The sequence below is a fragment of the Myotis myotis genome, unplaced genomic scaffold, assembly GCF_014108235.1.
Source record: "Myotis myotis isolate mMyoMyo1 unplaced genomic scaffold, mMyoMyo1.p scaffold_m19_p_8, whole genome shotgun sequence".
In the NCBI taxonomy this organism is placed as follows: domain Eukaryota; kingdom Metazoa; phylum Chordata; class Mammalia; order Chiroptera; family Vespertilionidae; genus Myotis; species Myotis myotis.
The window spans coordinates 21,477,622-21,498,358 of record NW_023416390.1 but is presented as its reverse complement, the minus strand read 5'-3'; the positions used below and the strand labels follow the sequence as shown (position 1 = coordinate 21,498,358).

At 52.2% G+C, this 20,737-nt stretch overlaps 1 protein-coding gene across 20 annotated transcripts in view; it reads left to right on the top strand.

Moving 5' to 3' along the window:
• The window catches only part of TNS1 (tensin 1), a 222,503-nt gene that overhangs the window by 171,001 nt on the left and 30,765 nt on the right, over positions 1-20,737 (top strand). For 13 of the 20 annotated variants that reach the window (XM_036319688.1, XM_036319705.1, XM_036319698.1 and 10 more), the window contains 4 exons: positions 4,985-6,562; positions 12,717-12,803; positions 17,709-17,905; positions 18,875-18,950. In XM_036319688.1, coding sequence (XP_036175581.1) covers positions 4,985-6,562; positions 12,717-12,803; positions 17,709-17,905; positions 18,875-18,950 — 1,938 coding nt within the window. The remainder of the gene's footprint in view (positions 1-4,984; positions 6,563-12,716; positions 12,804-17,708; positions 17,906-18,874; positions 18,951-20,737) is intronic. The other 7 variants (XM_036319697.1, XM_036319696.1, XM_036319695.1 and 4 more) reach the window with 3 other exon arrangements.

Genomic DNA, 20,737 nt, shown 5'->3' with positions numbered 1-20,737 from the left:
GGGCCTTCGGGAGAGGGAACAGCATGTGGCACAGAGTAGGAAAGAGTATATAAGCAGTAAGAGTAGAGAGGGGGAGTGTTTAAGGTATTGAGGACAGCAAAGGTTAGGCTTCAAAAGGCAGGCAAGAGTCGGATGAAAAAAAGGTCTGATGTGTTCCGCAGGGGGTGTGGTGTGTAGGGATTTATCCGGTGGGTGATGAGAGCTGTTGAAATGGAAAGAGGAGGATGTTCCAGGCCTACCTCAAGGTACTTAAGCTCCTGAATCCTGTCGCTCAGCAAACCTGCAAGTTGGCTTTTTAGTCTGTGTGGTCAGGCTCTGTGAGTTTAAGTGGTTGACACAAGCTGAGTTGGCCATTTAGATGGAGACCATCCTTCTGAATGATGGGTGTGTCTAGCTTAGGGGGGTCAGGAGGGGGTGCCTCCCCTCTGTCTCCTCTCCAGAAGCACATCCCTGTGGCCTCCCTGGGACTCAGCCTCATCCTCTGGCTCCCATGTTGCCTCTCAGCAGCCCTAGCCCTAACCCCAGCCTGGCACCCTCCAGAGTTGGGGGAGTCTGTGACTAAAGGGTTAACATGTCTAGAACTTACTCCCCTGGCTGCCTCTTGGCCAAGCCTCAGTCCTTGTCAAAGTTCACTACCTCCCAGACACATATGGCCTTTGATGCCGCATTCCCATGTTTAAGGAGCCAGATTCCCTCCCAACCTGCCAGGGCCCCTGTCTGCCTCCAAACCGCCTGTGTCCGGGGTGGGCACGGTACCTCTGCTATTGGACGGCATTGATTTTCCTCCATGACGGTCAGTCATCACTGCTTCGGGTAATGTATTTTAATGAATTGTTATCCTGCTGGACGTGGACTCAAAGGACTTTTTATCATGAAGGGTCCCATCCTGAAAACCTTAATAAATCAGCCACAGTTCAAATCAGGCCTGGTGCTGGACAGGGAGGAGTCTCTCCTCACCGAGTCATCGCTAAGGAGCCTTTCTCTTGCTGTCTAGCAGGCTGCCGCCCTTTAGCCTTCATGGTTGGGCCTCCTATCCTGACATCTACCTAGTGAGACCTCCCCACTTGACACTGGTGAGGGAAGCAGGGTCCTTAACCTCAGCGCTGGGTCAGGGCTTCTTAAGATGTGACCCACCATGTGCGCCGGGACCCCACAGAGCTAGTTAACATGCCACTTCCTGGCCTCGCCCCAGACCTATGAGTAAAAACCTTTGGGGGTCAGGCCCCAGACTCTACATTTTCTAACAAACCCCAGAGGAGATTCTCATGAACAGCAGAATTAGAAAACACCTGCCCTAAATCCATATCTCAGCATCCCATGTTTCTTTCTTTCGTTCTTTTTGAAGCGGATGGGCTGGAAGCGGCTTTCCTGCGTTCTGGCCTGTACTGTGCTTCTGGCCCTGTGCGCTCTCCAGCAGCTCACTGGAGGGAGCCTGGGGAGCAGGTCGGCATCCAAGTCAGCTGGGGATTTTCCTCAGAGCTCTCCAAAAGCATGACTCGCACAGCTGGATCACGGCCGCCCTGGAATAAGGGCTCCTTGGTGCAGTGGAACTCGGCATTGAGGGTGGGGTCCCGGGCTTGGAGTAGCTGCTGGGAAGCACTGGGAGACATATTCAGGAAAAACAAGTGGAGCCGATGGTGGACGTCTCAGCTTCCCTGGAGAAGTGGGCAGGGAGACGGCCATGTGACGGGCTGGCCAGGCTGGCACGGCTTGGGGCCTGGGGGCTTGCTACCCGGGCCTGTCTAACTGGTGTTTCCCCTGCAGTGTATTCCCCTATTCCATTGTCATCCATGCCGGTACCCACGGCCCCAGCCAGGCAGGTTCCTCCCTCTACCCGCTTTTACTGTTGTCTTGACTTCTTCTCATCTGACACAATTTTTACCTGAACTGGCCATTCCTGGAATCTGCTGGGATTGGAGATGGATCTGGTGGCCCTCAGCTTTAGAGCCCTCACCCCCCTCGAAGCTCCCTCTCTTCCTTCCCCAGTCTTTCTCACTCCTTCTCCTTGCTCTACTGGCCCCTCTCTTTTGCCCTTCCTGCCGTAATAGATTGAAACCAACCTTGTGTTCCGGCTTCTTGTGGTCCTGGTAAATAGCTCTTAGCGTGGCCGCGGTGGATGGGGAGAAGGTGTGGGGAGCAGGGGCACTTGCCTTCCTCTCTGATGGGAGGAGCAGGGGTAGGTGCCCCACAGGCCCTGCCCCATGCGCTGTGTTAACAGCAGAGCCCTCTCAGGGCCTGGGCAGACCCGGGACTGGTCTGCCCTTAGTTTCTCCCCTTGGTATGCAAAGGAAGATGACCAGTGAAGGCTACAGAACAGCCTGGAGCATTTGGCCAGCACTGGGCGATCAGGAGCTGCAGGCCCTACTTTGAGGGCAGAAATCGACCTTTTCATGTGTATTAAGCAAACAGGAGTTAATTACACTATTTACACATCTTCGATTTTCTTCCTAAGCCTGAGTGGCCTGGCAGTTATCATTCCTGACCTTGTTGCTGCACACAGGAGCCCATATGGGGATAAATTACACGGCGGAATCCGTTTAATATTGACATTTTCAAAATCAATGAAGAGTGGGGCCTGGCCAGCAGGGCCAGGATATCAGGTGATGGCAGTCAGTGTGAATTCTGCCTCCCAGCCTCAGGGATGCTTTCTTAGCTCTTCTGCCCAAACTTCTTCTTTTGTGCTCCCAAGGAAGTGCTGGGTTGGGTCTGCTTTCTCCCGGAAGGAGAGAGGACTCTCAGATTTGCACCCAGTGCCTCTCTTTGCCTTCTGTGTAAGTGTAAATGGGAAGGCATGGGACACCCCATCTTTTGCTTTGTTGCTTTCCCCACTTCCCAGACCAGGCAAGTAGGGACCTGGGAGTCTGGGGGTGTAGGGTATGGAGGGTACCCCTGGCTCAGGAGGAAACACTCTGGCATCTCATGGTGTGGGCTGCCGAGTGGGGCCCAGGCCTGGGAATGGGCCTGCTTCTGTGGGGTCAGCAGCTTTCCAGGTATGGAGAGAAGAGACAGCCCTTCAGACTTCCACTAACTGGTATGCGGGGCCCATCCTCATGGGAACCACCCCCAGAAATCTGAGTGGATGCGAGGCTCCTGTCTTTAGTATTTTTCTCCTCTAGAAAAGCTTGCTGGAGGCTCTGCTTTTTTGTGTAGCAAGACACCCAGTTCTTTGGAGAGACATGCATGAGGGTCAGGCTCTCTCATCTGCCAGTGTCAACCCCTTAGGGGTGTGGACAGACAAGTGGGAGAGGCAGCTATGCTTGCAGTGGCCTCTTAGCAGCCTGCAAGGGGTCCCAGCACAAGGCACAGGTTGCTGGACTTTCAGACCTATCTCAGCCCAAACCCCTCTCCCACTCAGACCAGCCCCGTCCCGTGAGCCCTGTGGCAACACTCTGGCCAGTGTCACTTGGGTTCTGCTGCTGGCCTGGGTGTGTGTGTGCGTGTGCGTGTGTGTGTGTGTGTGTGTGTGTGTGTGTGTGTGTGTGTACGATGCTTGCCGGGCATCTCTGCGCTCCCGCTCGATCGGTGACATCATTTGGTTGGCCTGTGGTTTGTGTGTGTGTGTGCCGATCAGGATGTTCCTGTTTTGTGGTTGTCTGACCGCTTGTTTTTGGCCATGGGTTTCTGTATGAGTATTTATTTTTAGAGGTTGCCACTTCTGGCCCCAGGGCTGATCTGGGGGGCATGGGAGGAGCTTGTGTTTTCTGAAGTGTTTGTGGCTTTAAATTTAAGTATTTATTTTGAGGTGTTGCTGCCTATCGTGTGTTCATTCTATTGTGTGTGTGTGCATGTGTGCGATATGAGAGCCAGTGAGTGTAGAATAATAAAAATTGTGTGCTTTTTGAAGTTCTGTTTTTAATTTAGTTTTGCCTTAACTTAGTTTTATGTTTATTGTCTTAAATTAGTTCTGATATTAAGCTCCAGCTTTACCAGGTGCTATGTGTCTGCAAATAAATAGTTTCACCTCTCAGAACCTCAGTTTCTCCATCTTTAAAATGGGCCGAACACTCCCTAACACACAGGATTAGAAACAGTGTTTGTGTAAAGTATGTAGCAAAGTGTTTGGCTGCATGATACCGATTATTATTATTTGTATTTGCATATATGTACCCACAGTGTGCTTTCTGACTGGGCACCTGGGCATTTGATGTGGGTGAACACGGGGTGCTTGATTTGGGTGATTACTGGCTGGCATGTAAGTCTTTGGACATCTTTGTGCCAAGTTGTGTGTGTGTGTGACTGTTTGGGTCTGAGTTGGGGTTTGTGCAGTATTTGGGAGAAACTTTTTTTTGCCAAGTGGGGGCCTGCCTTGGAGTGAGGGAAGGGGTGTGTGTGTGTGTGTGTGTGTGTGCGTGTGTGTGTGTATCTTGGGCTGGGAGTTGGGCTGCTGATTGTACAGGGTGTGAAATCACTGAGTTCCTCTGGGCGGGGGAAGTTCTTCGTTCCTGAGTCAGCCCTTTGGCCTTGAGCCACCCAGCGCTCACTTTTTCCTTTCAGAGAAAGTATTACTCAGGGGGGCCCTGGAGCTGTCTGTAGACAAAATGACACAGGGGGCACCTCTCCCCAATGAAAACCTCTGCCTTTTGTTCTCGATCTCTAAGATGCTTCCCTGCCCCCGCCCCAATCCCTTTCCAGAACCTTCCTGGGCCCCAGCATGCAGAGTGAATGTGCCTCATTTGACATGGGGCCTGTTGGCTTTGGTCCAGAACTTCCAGGTCCTTGGTAAGCTAGCAAGATGCCAGAGGCAAATTTTGGACTGGGCGACTTAACCTCCAAGGCCTCCTGCCCAATCTTACGATCTGCTGCCTGGCCCTGAAGCAGGGTATTGGGATGGGTCCTTTAGTCCTTTTGCCTATCCGTCACCTTGCTCTATCGCAGGGCACTGAGAGGAGGCTTTAGGATCCAGGGAATGGAAGCCTTTACTCCTCTCCTCGGGAGAATAGATGATGTCCCTGCTTCCCACTGACATCTGCTCTTTCTCTTGCAGAGGTTGTGGGACACACGCAGGGGCCACTGGATGGGAGCCTGTATGCCAAGGTGAAGAAGAAGGACTCCCTGAATGGCAGCACTGGGGCTGTCAATGCCACACGTCCTGCTCTGTCGGCCACTCCCAACCACGTGGAACACACCCTGTCCGTGAGCAGTGACTCCGGCAACTCCACAGCCTCCACCAAGACAGACAAGACTGATGAGCCTGCCCCCGGCCCCTCCAGTGCCCCTGTTGCCCTGAGTCCTGAGGAGAAGCGCGAGCTGGACCGCCTGCTCAGTGGCTTCGGCTTAGAACGAGAGAAGCCAGGCAATATGTACCACACCCAACACCTCCGGTCCCGCCTGGCGGGGGGCCCTGCTGTGCCCTCTGCCAGCCGTCATGTTGTCCCAGCCCAGGTTCACGTCAACGGTGGGGCCTTGGCATCTGAGCGGGAGACAGACATTCTGGACGATGAACTGCCCAACCAGGACGGGCACAGCGTGGGCAGCATGGGCACATTGTCTTCCCTGGACGGGATCACCAACACCAGTGAGGGGGGCTACCCAGAGGCGCTGTCCCCCTTGACCAATGGCCTGGACAAGCCCTACGCCGTGGAACCTATGGTGAATGGTGGGGGCTACCCCTATGAGTCTGCCAGCCGGGCAGTGCCTGCCCATGCGGGCCACCTGGCCCCCATGCGACCCTCCTACTCTGCACAGGAGGGTTTAGCTGGCTACCAGCGGGAGGGCCCCCACCCCGCCTGGTCACAGCAAGTGAGCACCTCCCACTATGATCATGACCCCAGCAGTATGTTCCGCTCTCAGTCCTTCCCGGACACTGAGCCCCAGCTGCCCCCAGCTCCAGCCCGGGGGGGAAGCAGTCGGGAGGCTGTGCAGAGGGGCCTCAATTCCTGGCAGCAACAGCAGCAGCAGCAGCAGCCTCACCCGCCTCCTCGTCAGCAGGAAAGAGCCCACTTGGAGAGTGTCCGGCCCAGCAGGCCCGGCCCCCAGCCATTGGCAGAGACACCCACGCCTGGCCTCCCTGAGTTCCCGAGGGCAGCCTCCCAGCAGGAGATCGAGCAGTCCATTGAAGCCCTCAACATGCTGATGCTGGACCTAGAGCCATCCTCGGCTGCCGCTCCGCTGCACAAATCCCAGAGTGTCCCTGGGGCCTGGCCTGGGGCCTCCCCACTCTCCTCTCAGCCTCTTTCCGGCTCCTCCTATCAGACCCATCCACTGACCCAGTCCAGATCTGGCTACATCCCCAGTGGGCATTCCTTGGGAACCCCTGAGCCAGCCCCACGAACCTCCCTGGAGTCCATCCCTCAGGGCAGGTCTTACTCACCTTATGATTATCAGGCATGCCCGGCTGGGCCCAACCAGAGTTACCGTCCAAAGAGCCCAGCTTCCTCCTCTTCCTTGCCTGCTTTCCTTCCAACCAACCACAGCCCTCCAGGGCCTCAGCAGCCCCCCACCTCTCTCCCTGGCCTCGCCGCTCAGCCTCAGCTCCCACCAAAGGAGGTGACTTCAGACCCATCCCGGACTCCGGAGGAGGAGCCCTTGAACCTGGAGGGGCTGGTGGCCCACCGGGTTGCAGGTAAGAGCCTCAGGGACCATCTGTGCTGGGTATCCCCTCTTTATTCCCTCCATATCTTCCCTCTTTGGTCTTGGTTGGTCTAGCTGGGGGAAGGTACAGGCAGAGCCATCACACCTCAGCAGACACTGGTTTAGCTTGGAGAAGAGGCTGGCAGGAGCCCACACTAGTCATCCCTTCCTGCATTCATTGTCTGTTAGGCTCCAAAGCAGGCATTGAGATGGAAAGATCAATGCCTTTCAGTTCCTGTCTTCAAGGAACTTACAGTCTAGTGAGGGACTGGTAATTCTAACAGAGTGCAATGTGTGCTACAACAGAGGTGGAGACCAAAGCCCTAGAGCCTGGAGAAAGCAAGGCTTATCGGCTAGGACAATCAGGGGAGCTTCCTGGAGGTAGCGATTTTGGGGCTGGAGTACATATCTTCCAAGGAGAGAGGAAATGCCCTCTGTAACTGTTTGTAGTGCTCTCTGTACTCAGACTTCAGTTTCTTAGGGAAGGCATAGAGAATGCTAGAGGGAGGTCTCTATAGACCAGTGATGGCGAACCTATGACACGCGAATTCAGTTTTGGGGTTGATTTTTCTTTGTTAAATGGCATTTAAATATATAAAATAAATATCAAAAATATAAATCTTTGTTTTACTATGGTTGCAAATATCAAAAATTTCTATATGTGACACAGCACCAGAGTTAAGTTAGGGTTTTTCAAAATGCTGACATGCCGAGCTCAAAAGGTTCACCATCACTGCTATAGACCCAAATTCCCTCTTGAGCATAACAAAACCTGAGAGGTTATCCTGACACTCTTGCGCTCTGAGTGTCCAACCCTGGTGGGTCCTTTCAGGATATTTCTCTGTTTTGGGGGAGGCCCATGTCCCCCTTCTGGTCCAGTTGTCCTGTTGGTCCTTGCTTTAGGACCAGCTTTGTATGGGAAGCAGACGCTGAGAAACAAAGCTTCATTTTCTATCATAACGTGAATGGGCTTATCTTTCTGAAGAGAGGAGAGAGGGTGGAGCAATAGAAAGAGCTTATTGGGGAGATAAAGGCAAGAAATGGCAGTCTGTTCAGGCCATATTGGGGGGCGGCAGGAAGGGTCCCCTTCCTTTCCACTGGCCTAAGCTTATGACCATTCCAGGGGGCATTCAAACCGGGTGGGGAATCCTATGGCTTGATTTTGTTATGTAGCTAAAGCTCAGGCAGGTGTGAACCAGAGACTGGGGCTGGGGGGCAGGGGGCTTGTGCCAAGTTCCTCAGCTGATAGAGTGGTGGAAGCTCAGGGAGGAGAAGAGCAATCTGGGCAGCTGACTCTGCCCTGCACCCCTGTTTCCTAAATTTATGGGAAGCTGAGTCACCATGCCAGCTGCAAGGAGAGGGAGACACCCTTGCTGGGGATGGATGGTGGGTTTGGGGAAGTAGGCCAGCTGGCTATTGGGCTGGGCCCAGGACCTGGGTGTCGGGGCATGGACACCCAGAGCAGAGCACAGTCCCCAGCTCAACTGTCCATGACTTGAAATTGGCCATAATGGAAGAAGTGACACCATTGAAACTGGCAATTAGGGCTCTCCCCTGGAGAGCTAGTCTAGCAGCACATCATTGCTTTTACCCAAGAGTCAAAACACAGGATAAGTAGCTCTGTAACCCTAGCAGTGAAAGAAAGACTCCATGGGCGTGGTCCAGACTTTTCCTCCTGGCTTTCTGAAGGGAGGGGAATGGAGCCCTCTCAATATTTTACAGAATTGGGGTAGTGGCCTGAGGAATAGTGGCACTCTAGCCTAATGGAGGGTAGGATCCAGGGGACTTTTCTCTGGGGAACAAGATGAATTACCTCCCCCTAACACAACCCTTCTGTATAGCTCTCCTGGAGCTAGCTCAAGAGGAAGGCATACCTAAATGTTTCAGGAAGGATGCCCATCTTGTAGTGCATCCTCCCTCAGCCTTTTCTCTCCTACTAGTTTCTGAGGTCTTGGCGTTCAACCTCTCTATCTTGTAGCTGCTCTGTCTTTGGCTGCTAAGAAGTCATAGGAAAGGGGCGATATTATTGGCACATCTCTGCTCCCATTTCTTCCACTAACTGTGTATGACTCAGGAGAAGGGATGAGATGCATAGAGGAGCAGTTATACCTGGTTTCTAGGCCTGTAAAGGGGTCTCTCTGGTCCATGCCCATCATGAACAGTGTTTTTTATGTCAGCAGATCCTTAGTAACCCTTCAGGATGTCTGCCATGCAAGTGTAGATAAAGGCACATAAACAGGATCAATGTGCAGAATAGTCTAGAAGCTAGGGAGGATAAATTTCCACCACCTCTTTCTGCTCATTCTAATTCCACAAGAAGCTGGAACATAAGCTTTAACATGAGTAACCCAGGAAGCTCAGATCTAAGGGAGAATGTCTTCATGGCCATGAACTTGATCTGGTTTCTCCTGGCTTTTCTCCCTCAGGTCCTCATTTTCCTACTTGGCTATCCTCCATGCTCTGTATCATGTCCCTGGTTCTTTCCACTTTGATTCAACAACTCCTTATGCTTTATTTCAGCTTAGATCTCAGAGAATAATGACGTAGTTTTTTTTTTTAACTTATTAAGGGGTAGGTACCAGAAACCTGTAGCACACACTACACTTTCTTGCAAAACATTAGAAATATTATCACAGCCAGGGACAAAGTAAGCATACCCATTATCACCACTATCATTTAACATTGTATTGGATGTCCTAGCCAGTGCAATAAGACAAGAAAAAGAAATAAGAGTCAGAGTTGGTGAGTCCAATCAAGTTATCTTATGATCCCAGTTCTGTGACTAGACTGATCTCAAATGTCTCTAGAGATAGAGATTTCAATGCATGTTGAGAGCAAGATGTGGATCTTATCCTTAAGGAGTCTAGAGTTTAGTAAGAGGAAAAAAGAGCTGGAACTTTAAAGTCATTGTTAATAAGGGAAGTATGGAGAAAGTTCTGTGGGATTGAGGATAAAGGAGATATCACTATCAGCAAGAGAGACTGGAGTGACTCTGGGTTGAGTGTGGGTTTTAAACAGAACCTTGGACAATTGGTAGGATTTTGGAAAGTGAATAGGGTCATTGGAGAAAGAGGTTGCACAGTGAAGACAGAAAAACATAGGAGTCAAGAAAGGTAGCCTAGGTCCTGCCTCTGGTTGGTCTTAAAAGCCAGACTAAAGAGCTTGAAACTTACTTAGTGGCAGTGTAGGAAACTATTTTAATCGGGAGAGTATGCCGTGGTCTGAGATGTAGTTTAGGAAGCTGTAGTTTAGGAGACACTTTGAGTTGGGAGCATATTAGATAGCTTGGGTATGGGAACTGGATCAGGGTGCTGACCATGGAAATGAAAAAGAAGAGATGAATGCCAAGGATGCTGTGCAAGAAGTGGGTGTTTACAAATTGATTGGATGTAGTGCGTGAGGGAAAGGGAGACATCAAAGATGATTCTGCAGTTCCATGAATAGAAATAGAAAGATAGTTCCATTAACTATCTAGTTCCAATCCAGGAGTTAGGAGAAAGAGCAAGTTTAGTGTAAGATGAAGACTTCAGGGTTAGACATGCTGAATTTGAGGTGATGGTGGAGCCTGTAGGTAGAGATGTATGAAAGGCAATTGAATATACAGAATTGGAGTCTGAAAGAGCTATAGATTTGGAGCCATCCTCACAAAGGTGAAATGTAAATCTTTGGGCATGGATGATGTCTCTATGTCACTGGGCATGCAGAGAAAAGAACGTAGGGTAAAACAACCATGATGGAAATGGAGGCCATACAGTGGACTGAGAATGAATGTTCATGCTGGTGAGAAGAGATGCAGACTGTGGGTCATCACAGAAGTCAGGATAGTAAAGGGTTTCCAGGAGGAGGAGCTGGGGGAAGGGCAGTAATGTCACTGTAGAGAGGTCATGAGAAGGAGGACTGAGAAAAATGCACTGGGCTTGCCAATTAGGTGGCCTCAGTGATTTTCAAAGGCATATTTTCAGTAGGGTGATGGTGATAGAAGCCAGACTGAGGGACTGAGTGAGTGGGGAGGGAGTGTAGACAGCATGTTAACTACTCTTCTGAGTGGTTTTGTGATAAAAGGAGAGAAGATGGTAGCTAAAGAGGGTAGCAAGATATTCAGAACTTTTTGTACATATAGAAGAGAGAATATGGAGGTTAGAGGGAGAAAAAAAACAGATGAGAGAGAAAGAAATTGATTGAATAAGGTCTCTAAGAAAGTAAAAGGAGATAGGCTTAGGAGTCTAGGTGGATAATTTAGGCTCATCTAGGAGGTGAGGCACCTCTTTATGAAATAATGAGGGATAGATACAGACATAGGGAGCTCTGGGAGCTTGAATTGAGAACCCTCCATTCGATTATTCATCCAATATGAACCCCTAATCTGTGCTACATGCTATTCTAGGCTCTGGAAAAATGGTGGTAAACAAAGAAAAATCTTTGCCTTCATGGTGGAGTTGGACAATAAACAAATAAGCAAAGACATATACAACATATCAGATGGGTGATAAATGCTGTGGAGATAAAGCAGCAAAGTGCCAGTGAGGGGTTGAGGGTGCGTGGGTGGTTGCACTTTTTATAGGATGGTTAGGGATGGCTTTTCTGGGTGGTGAGGGAACGTGCCAGGTGAACACCAAGTGCAAAGGAGTGTACCTGCTATGGGGAGTGTAGTGGGACACGAAGTCAGAGAGGTCATGGGAATGAGGGCCAGCTTACATGGGCCTTGTAGGTGATCATATAAACTTTGGCTTTTGCTCATTTTGTTGTGAGGAGCCTTAGGAAGGATTTGGGCAGAAGAGTGATTTCATCTGACTTGTTCTAAAAGGAACAGTGTGGCCTGCATGGAAGGAAGAAGACCAGTTAGGAGGCTGCTGATTTGGATCAAGATGGTAGGCATATTTTTGAGGTGGAGTCATTAAAACTTATAGGTAAACCGGCAATGGGATGTAAGAGCAAGAAATCAGGAGGTGAGATGCCTCTTCATGAAATAATAAAGGATAGATATAGATATAGATATAGATATAGATATAGATATAGGAAAGTCAAGGTTTTTGATCTTAGCAACTAGAGGATGGAGTTGTTCTTTATTGAGATGGGTACCGATATAGGAAGAGCTGGCTTAGAGGGGATATCGTAAGTGTGACTTTTGCCATGTTAGATTTGAGATGCCCACAAAACATCCAAGATGGTGGGACATATAAGTTAGGAGTCTCAGGGGGAGGATCGAGCTTAGAAATGTGAGGGTAACATTGTGTGGCTATCATGTAAAGCATGCCGCTGCATGCCGTCACCTAGGGCGCGAGCACAGGTAGAGGAGAGGTCCCAGGAGTGCGTCTGGCGTCTCACACATTCAGCAGTTAGGGACGTAGGAGGAACCAGCAGAGAAACTGCTGTGGAGCAGCTTGTGACGTGTGGAGGAAAGCTGAAAGGGTGTGGGTCCCTGGAAGCCAGTGATAGTGGTCACTGGGAGGCCATGAGTGTAAAGGTGGCTTGGGAGTCAGCTAGGGTGAATGAAGGGATGACATAGCAGATCCTCATAGTGCATCCAGGCAGGCTCACTTTAAGGACTTTGCAGCGACGCCCAGCAGCTTTGGGCAGGAGTAGAAAATCCCAGAGAGCAGGATTTCTGTGGTAGGTGTGATGGAAGAACAAAGAGCTGAGGGAAGCTGGGATGCCAGGGAGTAGGACCCTTGGACTCAGCCTGGCATGGTCACAGCTGAATCCAGGAAGAGTCAGGTGCCCATGAGAGGAGAGAGGACCCAAGGTGGGGCCATGCTGACTGTGAGAGGCAGGTGGCATGTGGGGCAACAGGACTGAAATCTTCTGGGCCCAGGCTGGGGTTAGAAATTAGAGGGACATGGTGACCTGCCGAATAGCAGGAGGTCTGTCTGCTCTTTGGAGAAGTAAGATCCTAGATCCATCCTCTCTTCTTATCTGACCTCTTCCCCCCTTCCCTCCAGAGTGTGACCAGAATACCAACTAATTTGATTTTCTCTTTGTTTTTGTTTTGTTTTGTCTTGTTTAATGCCTCGTTCCTTGCGTTCTTCGTTGTCCCATGTCCATCTGTCCCCTGTGCCATGGGTGTGGTGCCTTCCTTGCCTGGTGTCATCCCTTCCCTTCCTGCTTGCCTCCCATCCCTGCCGGCTCCCCCGGGGTGGTGTGGGCAGCGTATAACGCCAGATTGCAGGGTCTTGGGCTAAGTGTCAGCTACCGGCACCCTCCTCTCCACCGGCTCCGATCCTCCTCCCTCTCTGGTTGGTTCCTCTCCTCTCCCCTTTATAACTCCATGGCCCTCATCTAGCTCTCAGTTTCTCTCTTCCCCTCCTCCTTCATGGACTATTTCTTCCATACTTTTGCCTCTTTCTTCCTCCTTATTTTTCCATTTCCTCTTCACTTTTCTTCTTCTCCTTCTTCTGTTCTCTTCTTTCCATCTGTTTCCTATTCTCTTTGACCCTCTCTCCTTTGCTCACTGCCCCCTTCTTGCTCCTTTGCTCACTGCCCCCTTCTCTCTCCTTTTCTCACTGCCCCCTTCTCTCTCTTTGCCCACCTGTCCCTCCTCCCTCCTCCCTCCTTCTGCATGAGTGAGTGCTCCCACTTCTGCATGGACACAGGCCTGATGCTTCCAGCCTTGGCCTTACCTGCTAGGAACAGGGTCTGGGCTAAGGAGACTAACTCTCAGGCTCCCTGTGGACACGCAGGCCTTTGCAGTGAGGGAGCTCAGCGCCAGGTCTGGGGCCTCAGCAGGAGACAAAGAGTGGTGCCCAGCTCCTGCTGCTCTGTCCACTCCTGAGTATAGCACTCCCTGGGGACAGAGCACCGCTGTGACCTCATTCCAAATCTCTGATACCCACGGCCAAGTCAAAAGCCCTGGGTGTGGCCCTGGGTATGACGTGACCACCTCTGTGACCCTGGGCAAGTCTCTTCATTGCTCAGAGCTCAGTTTCCCCATGTGAAAAATGGAGGGATCACTGCCCTGCTGTGGTACTTCCCAGCATGGGGGCCCTTCATCAAGGGCCAGATTGCTCTGTTTGAGAGTTCACTGTGTATACCTTGGTCTCTTGACTAATGGACCTATAGCCTTTTAGACCTGGGGACCGAGTCACCTTATTCTTTCCCTGCTCCTTGGAGCTGCAGGCCTGAGCCCAGGAGAAGATGCCATGACTTTGACTAGTTCCGGGAAAAGGCTTATTAGGGGGAGGTGGGCACAGTTGACTCCCAATGGCAATATCTGGTATTTCCTGGACCTGCCTTCTCCCAGTCCATGGAAAATGGGGAGATGGCTCTAGCAGAATGCCCCTGTCTGCCTCCTCTTCTCTCCCTCCTCCTTTTTCTCGGCCCAGTGGTGGGGAGTGCAGGGTTCAGCTGGGCCTGGGGTTTGGGGCCGTTCTGGGGTGGTGGGCCTGTCCTGGGGGGAGCTGGCATGGCTTGCCCTGGGGCTGCTAGTGTGATCGCCGTGTGGCTTTCTGGTGCCCTGGCCCAGCAGGTGGCCTCCCGGATCCCCTCACTTCCGGAGCCCCGGCATGCCATCGGACACCTGTCCCGCCACCTGGAGCTGAGGAATCCAGTCTTCTGGAAATCGGAAGGCTGGAAGGAAGAGCTGGGTCTGTGGGGTGGAAGCGGCCAGGATGGGCTTGAAGGGAAGGCCTGTGGTGAAGCCTGACACTGGGGATATTTGTCTGTGGGACCAGGGGTGGTCAGGACTGGACCCTACCAGAGGGTGTGTATTGATGGTTTTAGAACTACAGCCCCAGAATTGCAGTGCATGTTTGTGTGTGCGTGTGTGTATGAGTGTGTGAGTGTGTGTGTGTGAGTGTGTGTATGTGTGTGTATGTGTGTGTGTATGAGAGAGTGTGTGTGTGAGTGTGTGTATGAGTGTGAGTGTGTGAGTGTGTTTGTGTGTGTGTATGAGTGTGTGTGAGAGTATGATTGTGTGTGTGCTAGATGAGGCGGATTTAGTGTCACAGGTCTAGCCCGCTTTAGGGGGGAGCCTTGCAGCCAGCTGCTCCCAAGCTCAACACCATCTGGGGAGCGGAGTGAGGACCCCTGGGAAATGGGGCTGTTCCGGCGCCCTGCTCTTCAGGTCTGGTGGCTCGTGTGGAGGCCCTGGGCTGAAGGGACCCCTGTCCTGCAGGCGGTGGGGAAGGCCCAGTGCCCACGGTGTGTGAGCCCTGAGAGGGCTACAAAGGGCTCTGAGTGTGGCCCATCATTATCCTAAAGAACACTTGATTACTGTAGGAAGGGGCTGACGAGAGGTTCTGAGGGTGACCCTGACCTCCTGCTGTTCCTGTTGGGCGAAGGCTATGTGTGCACACATGTGTGTGTATACGTGTATGTGTGTGGTGCCTGTGTGCATGTAGAGAGTGGAGCACATAGGCATGGTGGCCCTGAGAGAGAGAGGGCCCTAGAGACAGAAAGGCCTGGGGTTGAGGGTGGGGGAGCAGGCCTATTATTATTATCGGTCAGTCTCCAGGACGTGAGGGAGGGCTGTTCTCTCTCTGACACTGGCTGTCAGCCTGTGGCCAGACGGCCCAGCTTGGCTGGGGAACAATGGGGCTCTCTTCTCTCCCCTCCGCCCAGCTTCATCTCCCCTCCCATAGGGAAAGACAAGAGAGAGGGAACATGGCTCTCCGGGCACTGAGGGGCAGATCTGGGCCTGCCAAGGGGGACAACAGTGAGACACTGTGTTCAAAGAATGTGAGAGGCCCTGGCTGGGCACTGGTGCTGTGGGGCGCTCTGCGGGGGAGGGGCTGTCCCGTGGGAGTGGAATGCGGGGTCTTCCCCTCCTGTAGAGGGAGGCTCCCCTGCAGCGCCCTCGCTCTTTGGAGGTCATTCTGGTTGTCCCTCTGCCTCTGGACAGACCACGCTCCCATGTGCTGCTCTGGGGGCACTGGAGAGGGGCCGGGAAGAGGGGAGATGGCTCTCAGGTGTCCAATAGCCTTCTGTGAGGGTCTCTGCCCTCCACAGTTGGTAAGCCCCTCCAGCAGCCCAGCCTCCCTCCAGGCATTGCAACCACCTGAACATGGAGGTTGTCGCGGGCACACCGGGGCGAAGGTTCTTTGTTCTTCTGGGAAATTCAGTGCCTCCAACAGACCCACTTTCAAGGGCAGACATCAGATCCTACACAGGGAAACGGGCCACTCCTCACCAAGGCACAGGGATCTGCCAGGAAGAGGCTGCGGGGCTGGGCCAGCCGGAACTGAAACCAGCCCTAATGCATTTCTGTTAACCTTGGGGCTGAACTTAGTTCCAAACCCCAAGAGCCTTTTCCAAATGGGCCTCCTTTGTCACAATTATTATTAGAAAATCAATGGCTATGTCTGTTTCTCTCTAATGTTTTTGCCAGGAATGAAACCAGCAGTAGTACTGAACCAAGCGCCCAGGAAGGCTGAGGGGAAGGGGGCTCTGAGGGAGAGAGAGAAGTGCAGCCGAGGGTAGGGGCGCCCGCAGGCATGGTGGGGGGTGCAGGTGGCTGCTCTGAGGGCTGAGGGCCTAACACCCCATCTTTCATCTGGACCCTGGTTAGGATGATGTGATCCCCAAGTTTCTATTCTGAAAGTCAGGGCACTTCAAGGCGAGGAGCTTGTTTTCTTTAAATAAAACAGTTTGTGAGTCCAGATTACAGTCCCCATTTGGGCTCTTTTCTCTTAGTTGAGATGGCAGGTAGGCTGCCCCCTAACGATAAATAGCTCCATGTGGAGACTCAAAACACCACCGGGTACCTTCTGCATTTGTAAGTGTGTGTGCCAGTCCGGCGGCTCTCCAGACGTGGCCCCTAACTATGGGCAAGTATGAGTGTGTGTGTCGGAGTGTGTGTGTGTGTGTGTGTGTGTGTGTGTGTGTGTGTGTGTATGTGCTCCTGTCCCTGGAGTTGGGAGCAGGCAGCCTGCTATTCATGGCAAGTAGGAAGGCTTCCCAGCATGTGCTTCTCATGGCAGCCTCAGCGGCAGTGCCAGACGGGAGCTGGGAGGCTGCCCGTGGTGTGCAGACCCCACTCTGGGTGGTAGATGATCCGATTGCTGCTTGGCTGCACCAGCACATTCCTAGGGGCCAGCAGTGTATGCATGTGTGTGGTGCGTGTACATGTATGTGTGCGTACGTGTATGTGTGAGTGCATGTGTGCCATGGGACAGGGTTCCCAGGTGTGCTGGCATGGGGTTGGTGTGGCCAGGGTCTCAGTCCCATGTGACCTTTGGTAAGTCCCAGCACCTCCCTGCTCTTGGGTGGGGGTGAGGGCAGGGCTGAGAGCTGGCACAAGCTGATCAGGACTAGGAGCCTGGGTCTTGCTCTCTGGGACCCGGGGGGGAGGGGGTGCGTGGTGGGGGTAAGTTTTCTAGGATTCTGAAGCCAGCTCGGTGAGGCAATGTGTTCCGTGCCACAGCCCAACTGTGGGAAGAGAGAGTGGGAAGGAAGGAGGGTGGGGTTAACAACATCCCCAGGCCCGAGGAATGGAAGGAAGAACAGAAAAGCAGATGGAGCTCATGACTCCAGCTCTGCAGGCTGTTCTGCTGGGAGGGGCAGGGTAGGACCCTGGACCATTTTGGGGGCAAGAAAGGGGTGGGTAGCCAAGGACGGGCATAAGGGAAGTTGGTAAGAGGTTTCAGAAGTGCACTGGATGAAGTTGGGGAACCCCGGAGAAGGTCAGCAATATTCCAGGGGCCAGTTTGGGCTGGAGACTTTATAACAAGACTTAGTCATTTCTTTGTTCCTTCTTGGGAGCACCATTTGCAAGATGATGCATTATGCACTCTTTCCAAAAGTTCTTCCCCATGGGCCTGATGTTGCTTGTTGGTTGATCAGTCGCCTTGGAGACTGTCTCTCCTCCCTCCACCTTCCCTCATTTGCCTGGAAGCTCTGGCCCTCTGCCTCCAGGCCTTGGAAGGAGTTGACATCTGTTTCTTGTATCAGTCTTTTGTGTTCTGGGCCCCAACCCTGTGCGGAGTAGATTCCTGGTGAAGGCCAGCCCAACTTAAGCAGGTCTCCCGCCCTGCAGAAAAACCCAGGGTGTGGGCAGAGGGAGGCAGGGGGAGGTGCAGAGGGAGGCAGGCCCAGCTCCAGCATGGCCCCTGAGTGTGCACTGTCTCCTCTGGGGGAATCAGGCCCCATCGATCCTTTCTTGTACAATATGCTCATGGCCCTCTCTGCCCTGCCGTTCCTCCCAGGGGTGCAGGCTCGGGAGAAGCAGCCTGCAGAGCCCCCAGCCCCTCTCCGGAGGCGGGCAGCCAGCGATGGACAGTATGAAAACCAGTCTCCAGAACCCTCATCCCCCCGGAGTCCTGGGGTGCGCTCCCCAGTCCAGTGTGTATCCCCGGAGCTGGCTCTCACAATTGCTCTCAATCCTGGAGGGCGGCCCAAAGAGGTGAGTCCTTAGACCACATGCTAGGGCCACAGAAGGTAGCAGAGCCCATCTGAATGCCCCAGCAACATGATGGTCCACTGGGCAGCACGGACCTGTCAATAACCTAGTAATTGTTTTCCTTTCCGCATCCTCACCCAAGGCTTCAGCATGTGGAACCTGGAGCTCATTTCCTTCCCTAAATAGCTTTTATGTCCTCGCGTCTTCCATTAACATTGAGATTGAGTTCCCTTCTTGACTCCTAAAGAGTTCCCTGAGCAGTTGGTAAGAATGGGGGTGTGACACAGCGACCACAGTCTGTAAACTTCAAAGCAGATCATAGAGTCTGACAAAGTGTTTTTGAGCCCTTTCTAGGTATAGGATTTTCCCTGGAGATCTAACTTCAATGCCCAAACCTTTGCATTGCTGAGACATTTCAGTGGTTTGAGGCATTGGGTCTTAAACTTCAATGTGCATAATGATCACCAGGAGTTAGTTAAAATGTAGATTCCCGAATCCACCTCCAGAGGTTCCGGCGTGTTAACTCTGGGATGGGGAACCTGCATTCTAAACGTGCACTCTGGAAGGTTCTGATGCGAGTAGTCCGTGTCCGATAGAATCCAGGCTGAGTCATTCTGGACATGAATGGCTTTTGGACATCTTTTCTCTCCTGCCTTCTGCTAGGACCCGTGTCCCCTGCCCCCAGCCCTTCACTTCGGCCCTGTTTGAAATATTACCAAAGCAGGTGCTCCTGAAGTCCGCCTGTGCCTTACAAACGGCCTGGCAAAATAACCACTTTCTGTTCTCTTGGCTACAAGGAGTTGTAGGGGCCATGAATTTGGGCAGCATCTGCCTTTGATCTCTGTTCACCTGGTAGGGGTGGAGGGTCAGGTTGGCGAGGGGCTTTATGGCCTGGTTAACTGGGAAATACCTCCTTCTCAAGGTTATGGCCACTAATGTACCCCCTTTCCTCCCCTTGTTTTTCTCCTGCAGCCCCACTTGCACAGCTACAAAGAGGCCTTCGAGGAGATGGAGGGAACCGCTCCATCCAGTCCACCGCCCAGTGGGGGTAAGAGCTCCCCACTAAGCCTGTCTTCCTTGGGTCCCCTCAGGCCCCTCTCAGCCCCTGCTTGTGTAAGCACCCCAGGTTTGGGGTGGGGGGTGCTGGCAAAGTTGAGCAGAGGCACAGTCTGTCCTTAATCACCCTGTGGCTCATTTCACTTCACCTTCCACCCCCATTTCCCTTCTTTTCTGTGGTCCACACCCCCACATCTACAGAGACAGCAGCGACGTAATTAGGGTCCCACTGACTGACATCGGGGCCCCTGGGCTCCTGGGTGTGGAGTTTTTCTAGACGTTGAGACTTTGCGTCCTCCATACAAAACATCCTGTACTCTAAAGTGACTCTTTGTGACAAGCAAGATAACCCTTAACCTTCTTGCTTCTAATGCACATTTCTGTGTGCGTCATTCAGTGTCTGTCAAGGAAAGAAAGGCCCCGCATGCTCAGGCTTACTGAGTCCCATCTCTCCCATCCTTGGCCTTAAGGCGGGAACATTTAGTCTGCACCCCCCGATGCACTCACCAAAGAGGCAAATCCCCAAAGGTCAGAGGGGTTTCCACCCGAAGAGAAGGCTGGATGCGCACAGGAGTGGGACAGTGCTCCTTTTTACGGGGGAAGAGACCGTGCAGAGGAGCTTGGAGAAGCGCTTTGTGGGGAAGCAGAGAAGGAACAACACTGGGCTGTGAAGGCTCCAGGGTTCCCGGGAGAGGCCTGGGTTGGCAGAGGAGGGGGGACTGGTGTTGCTCTGGGATCGGGTTGGCTAGGCTGGGCCCAAGCTATCTATGCATTTGCCCCATGAGAGGGGAGGGGTGTGAGGAGGAGAGCTGGGTGGGCCCTGTGTTCTCCTGGTGGCTGACACCAGAACCAGGCCCTTGCTCCAGTAGAACTTGTGTCGCCTGCTATCTGGGGCATGCGGGAGGCTGACGTCATGACTGGAGGCCATGGCTCTCCCTAGAGCAATGCTGTCCAAAGGAAATATAACACGAGCCACATTTGTTATTTAAACATTTCAAGTAGCCACATTTAAAAAACATACCGAGAAACTGGAGAAATTAAATTTAATGATCTTTTTATTTAACCCCAAATATCCAAAATATTATCATCTCAACAGATAAATCACTATAAAAATAGTAATGAGGTATTTTTCAATCTCTAAAAAATATAAAAAGAAACCAGTGAAATGAATTTTAATAATAGATTTTATTTAACCCCAGTGATCTAAAATATTATCATTTCAACATGGAATGGTAAATATTGAGATATTTTGTGCTCCTGTTTCACACCAAATCTATGAAATCTGTGTGTTACAGCTCTCGGTTCAGACTGGTCACATTGCAAGTTCTCCGTAGCCCCATGTGGCTCATGGCAACCCTATTGGACAGTACAAGCCCTGGGCAATCTACTCAAGAGGCAGCTCTGTGGCCTTTTATGATTCCGTGGAGTCTCTCCCTGGCCTTACCCTTCACCTTCACACCTACTCTAATTCCCTATCGGTCCGAATAGCCAAGATCTTGGCCATCCTCCTGTTTGGGACGGAAGCCCTGTGGGCTGAGCTTGGGTTGGGTTTTACACTTGTTCACGCTCCCAGTTTTTCTCTTTCTCCCCTTGGTCAGTCCTGGGTGCCCTGGAGGGGTAGGGGAGAGTAAGTTAGAGGTTTCATCCATGCACAGGGCTGGGAGAGAGGGCAGAGGCGGAGAAATGCAAGGAATTTTCCCTGAAGCAAAAGCTTTGCCTGGCTTTAGGGCCACCCACTTGTCCGCCTCAGAGAAGGGCCAGGTCCTGCAGACTGGGGAC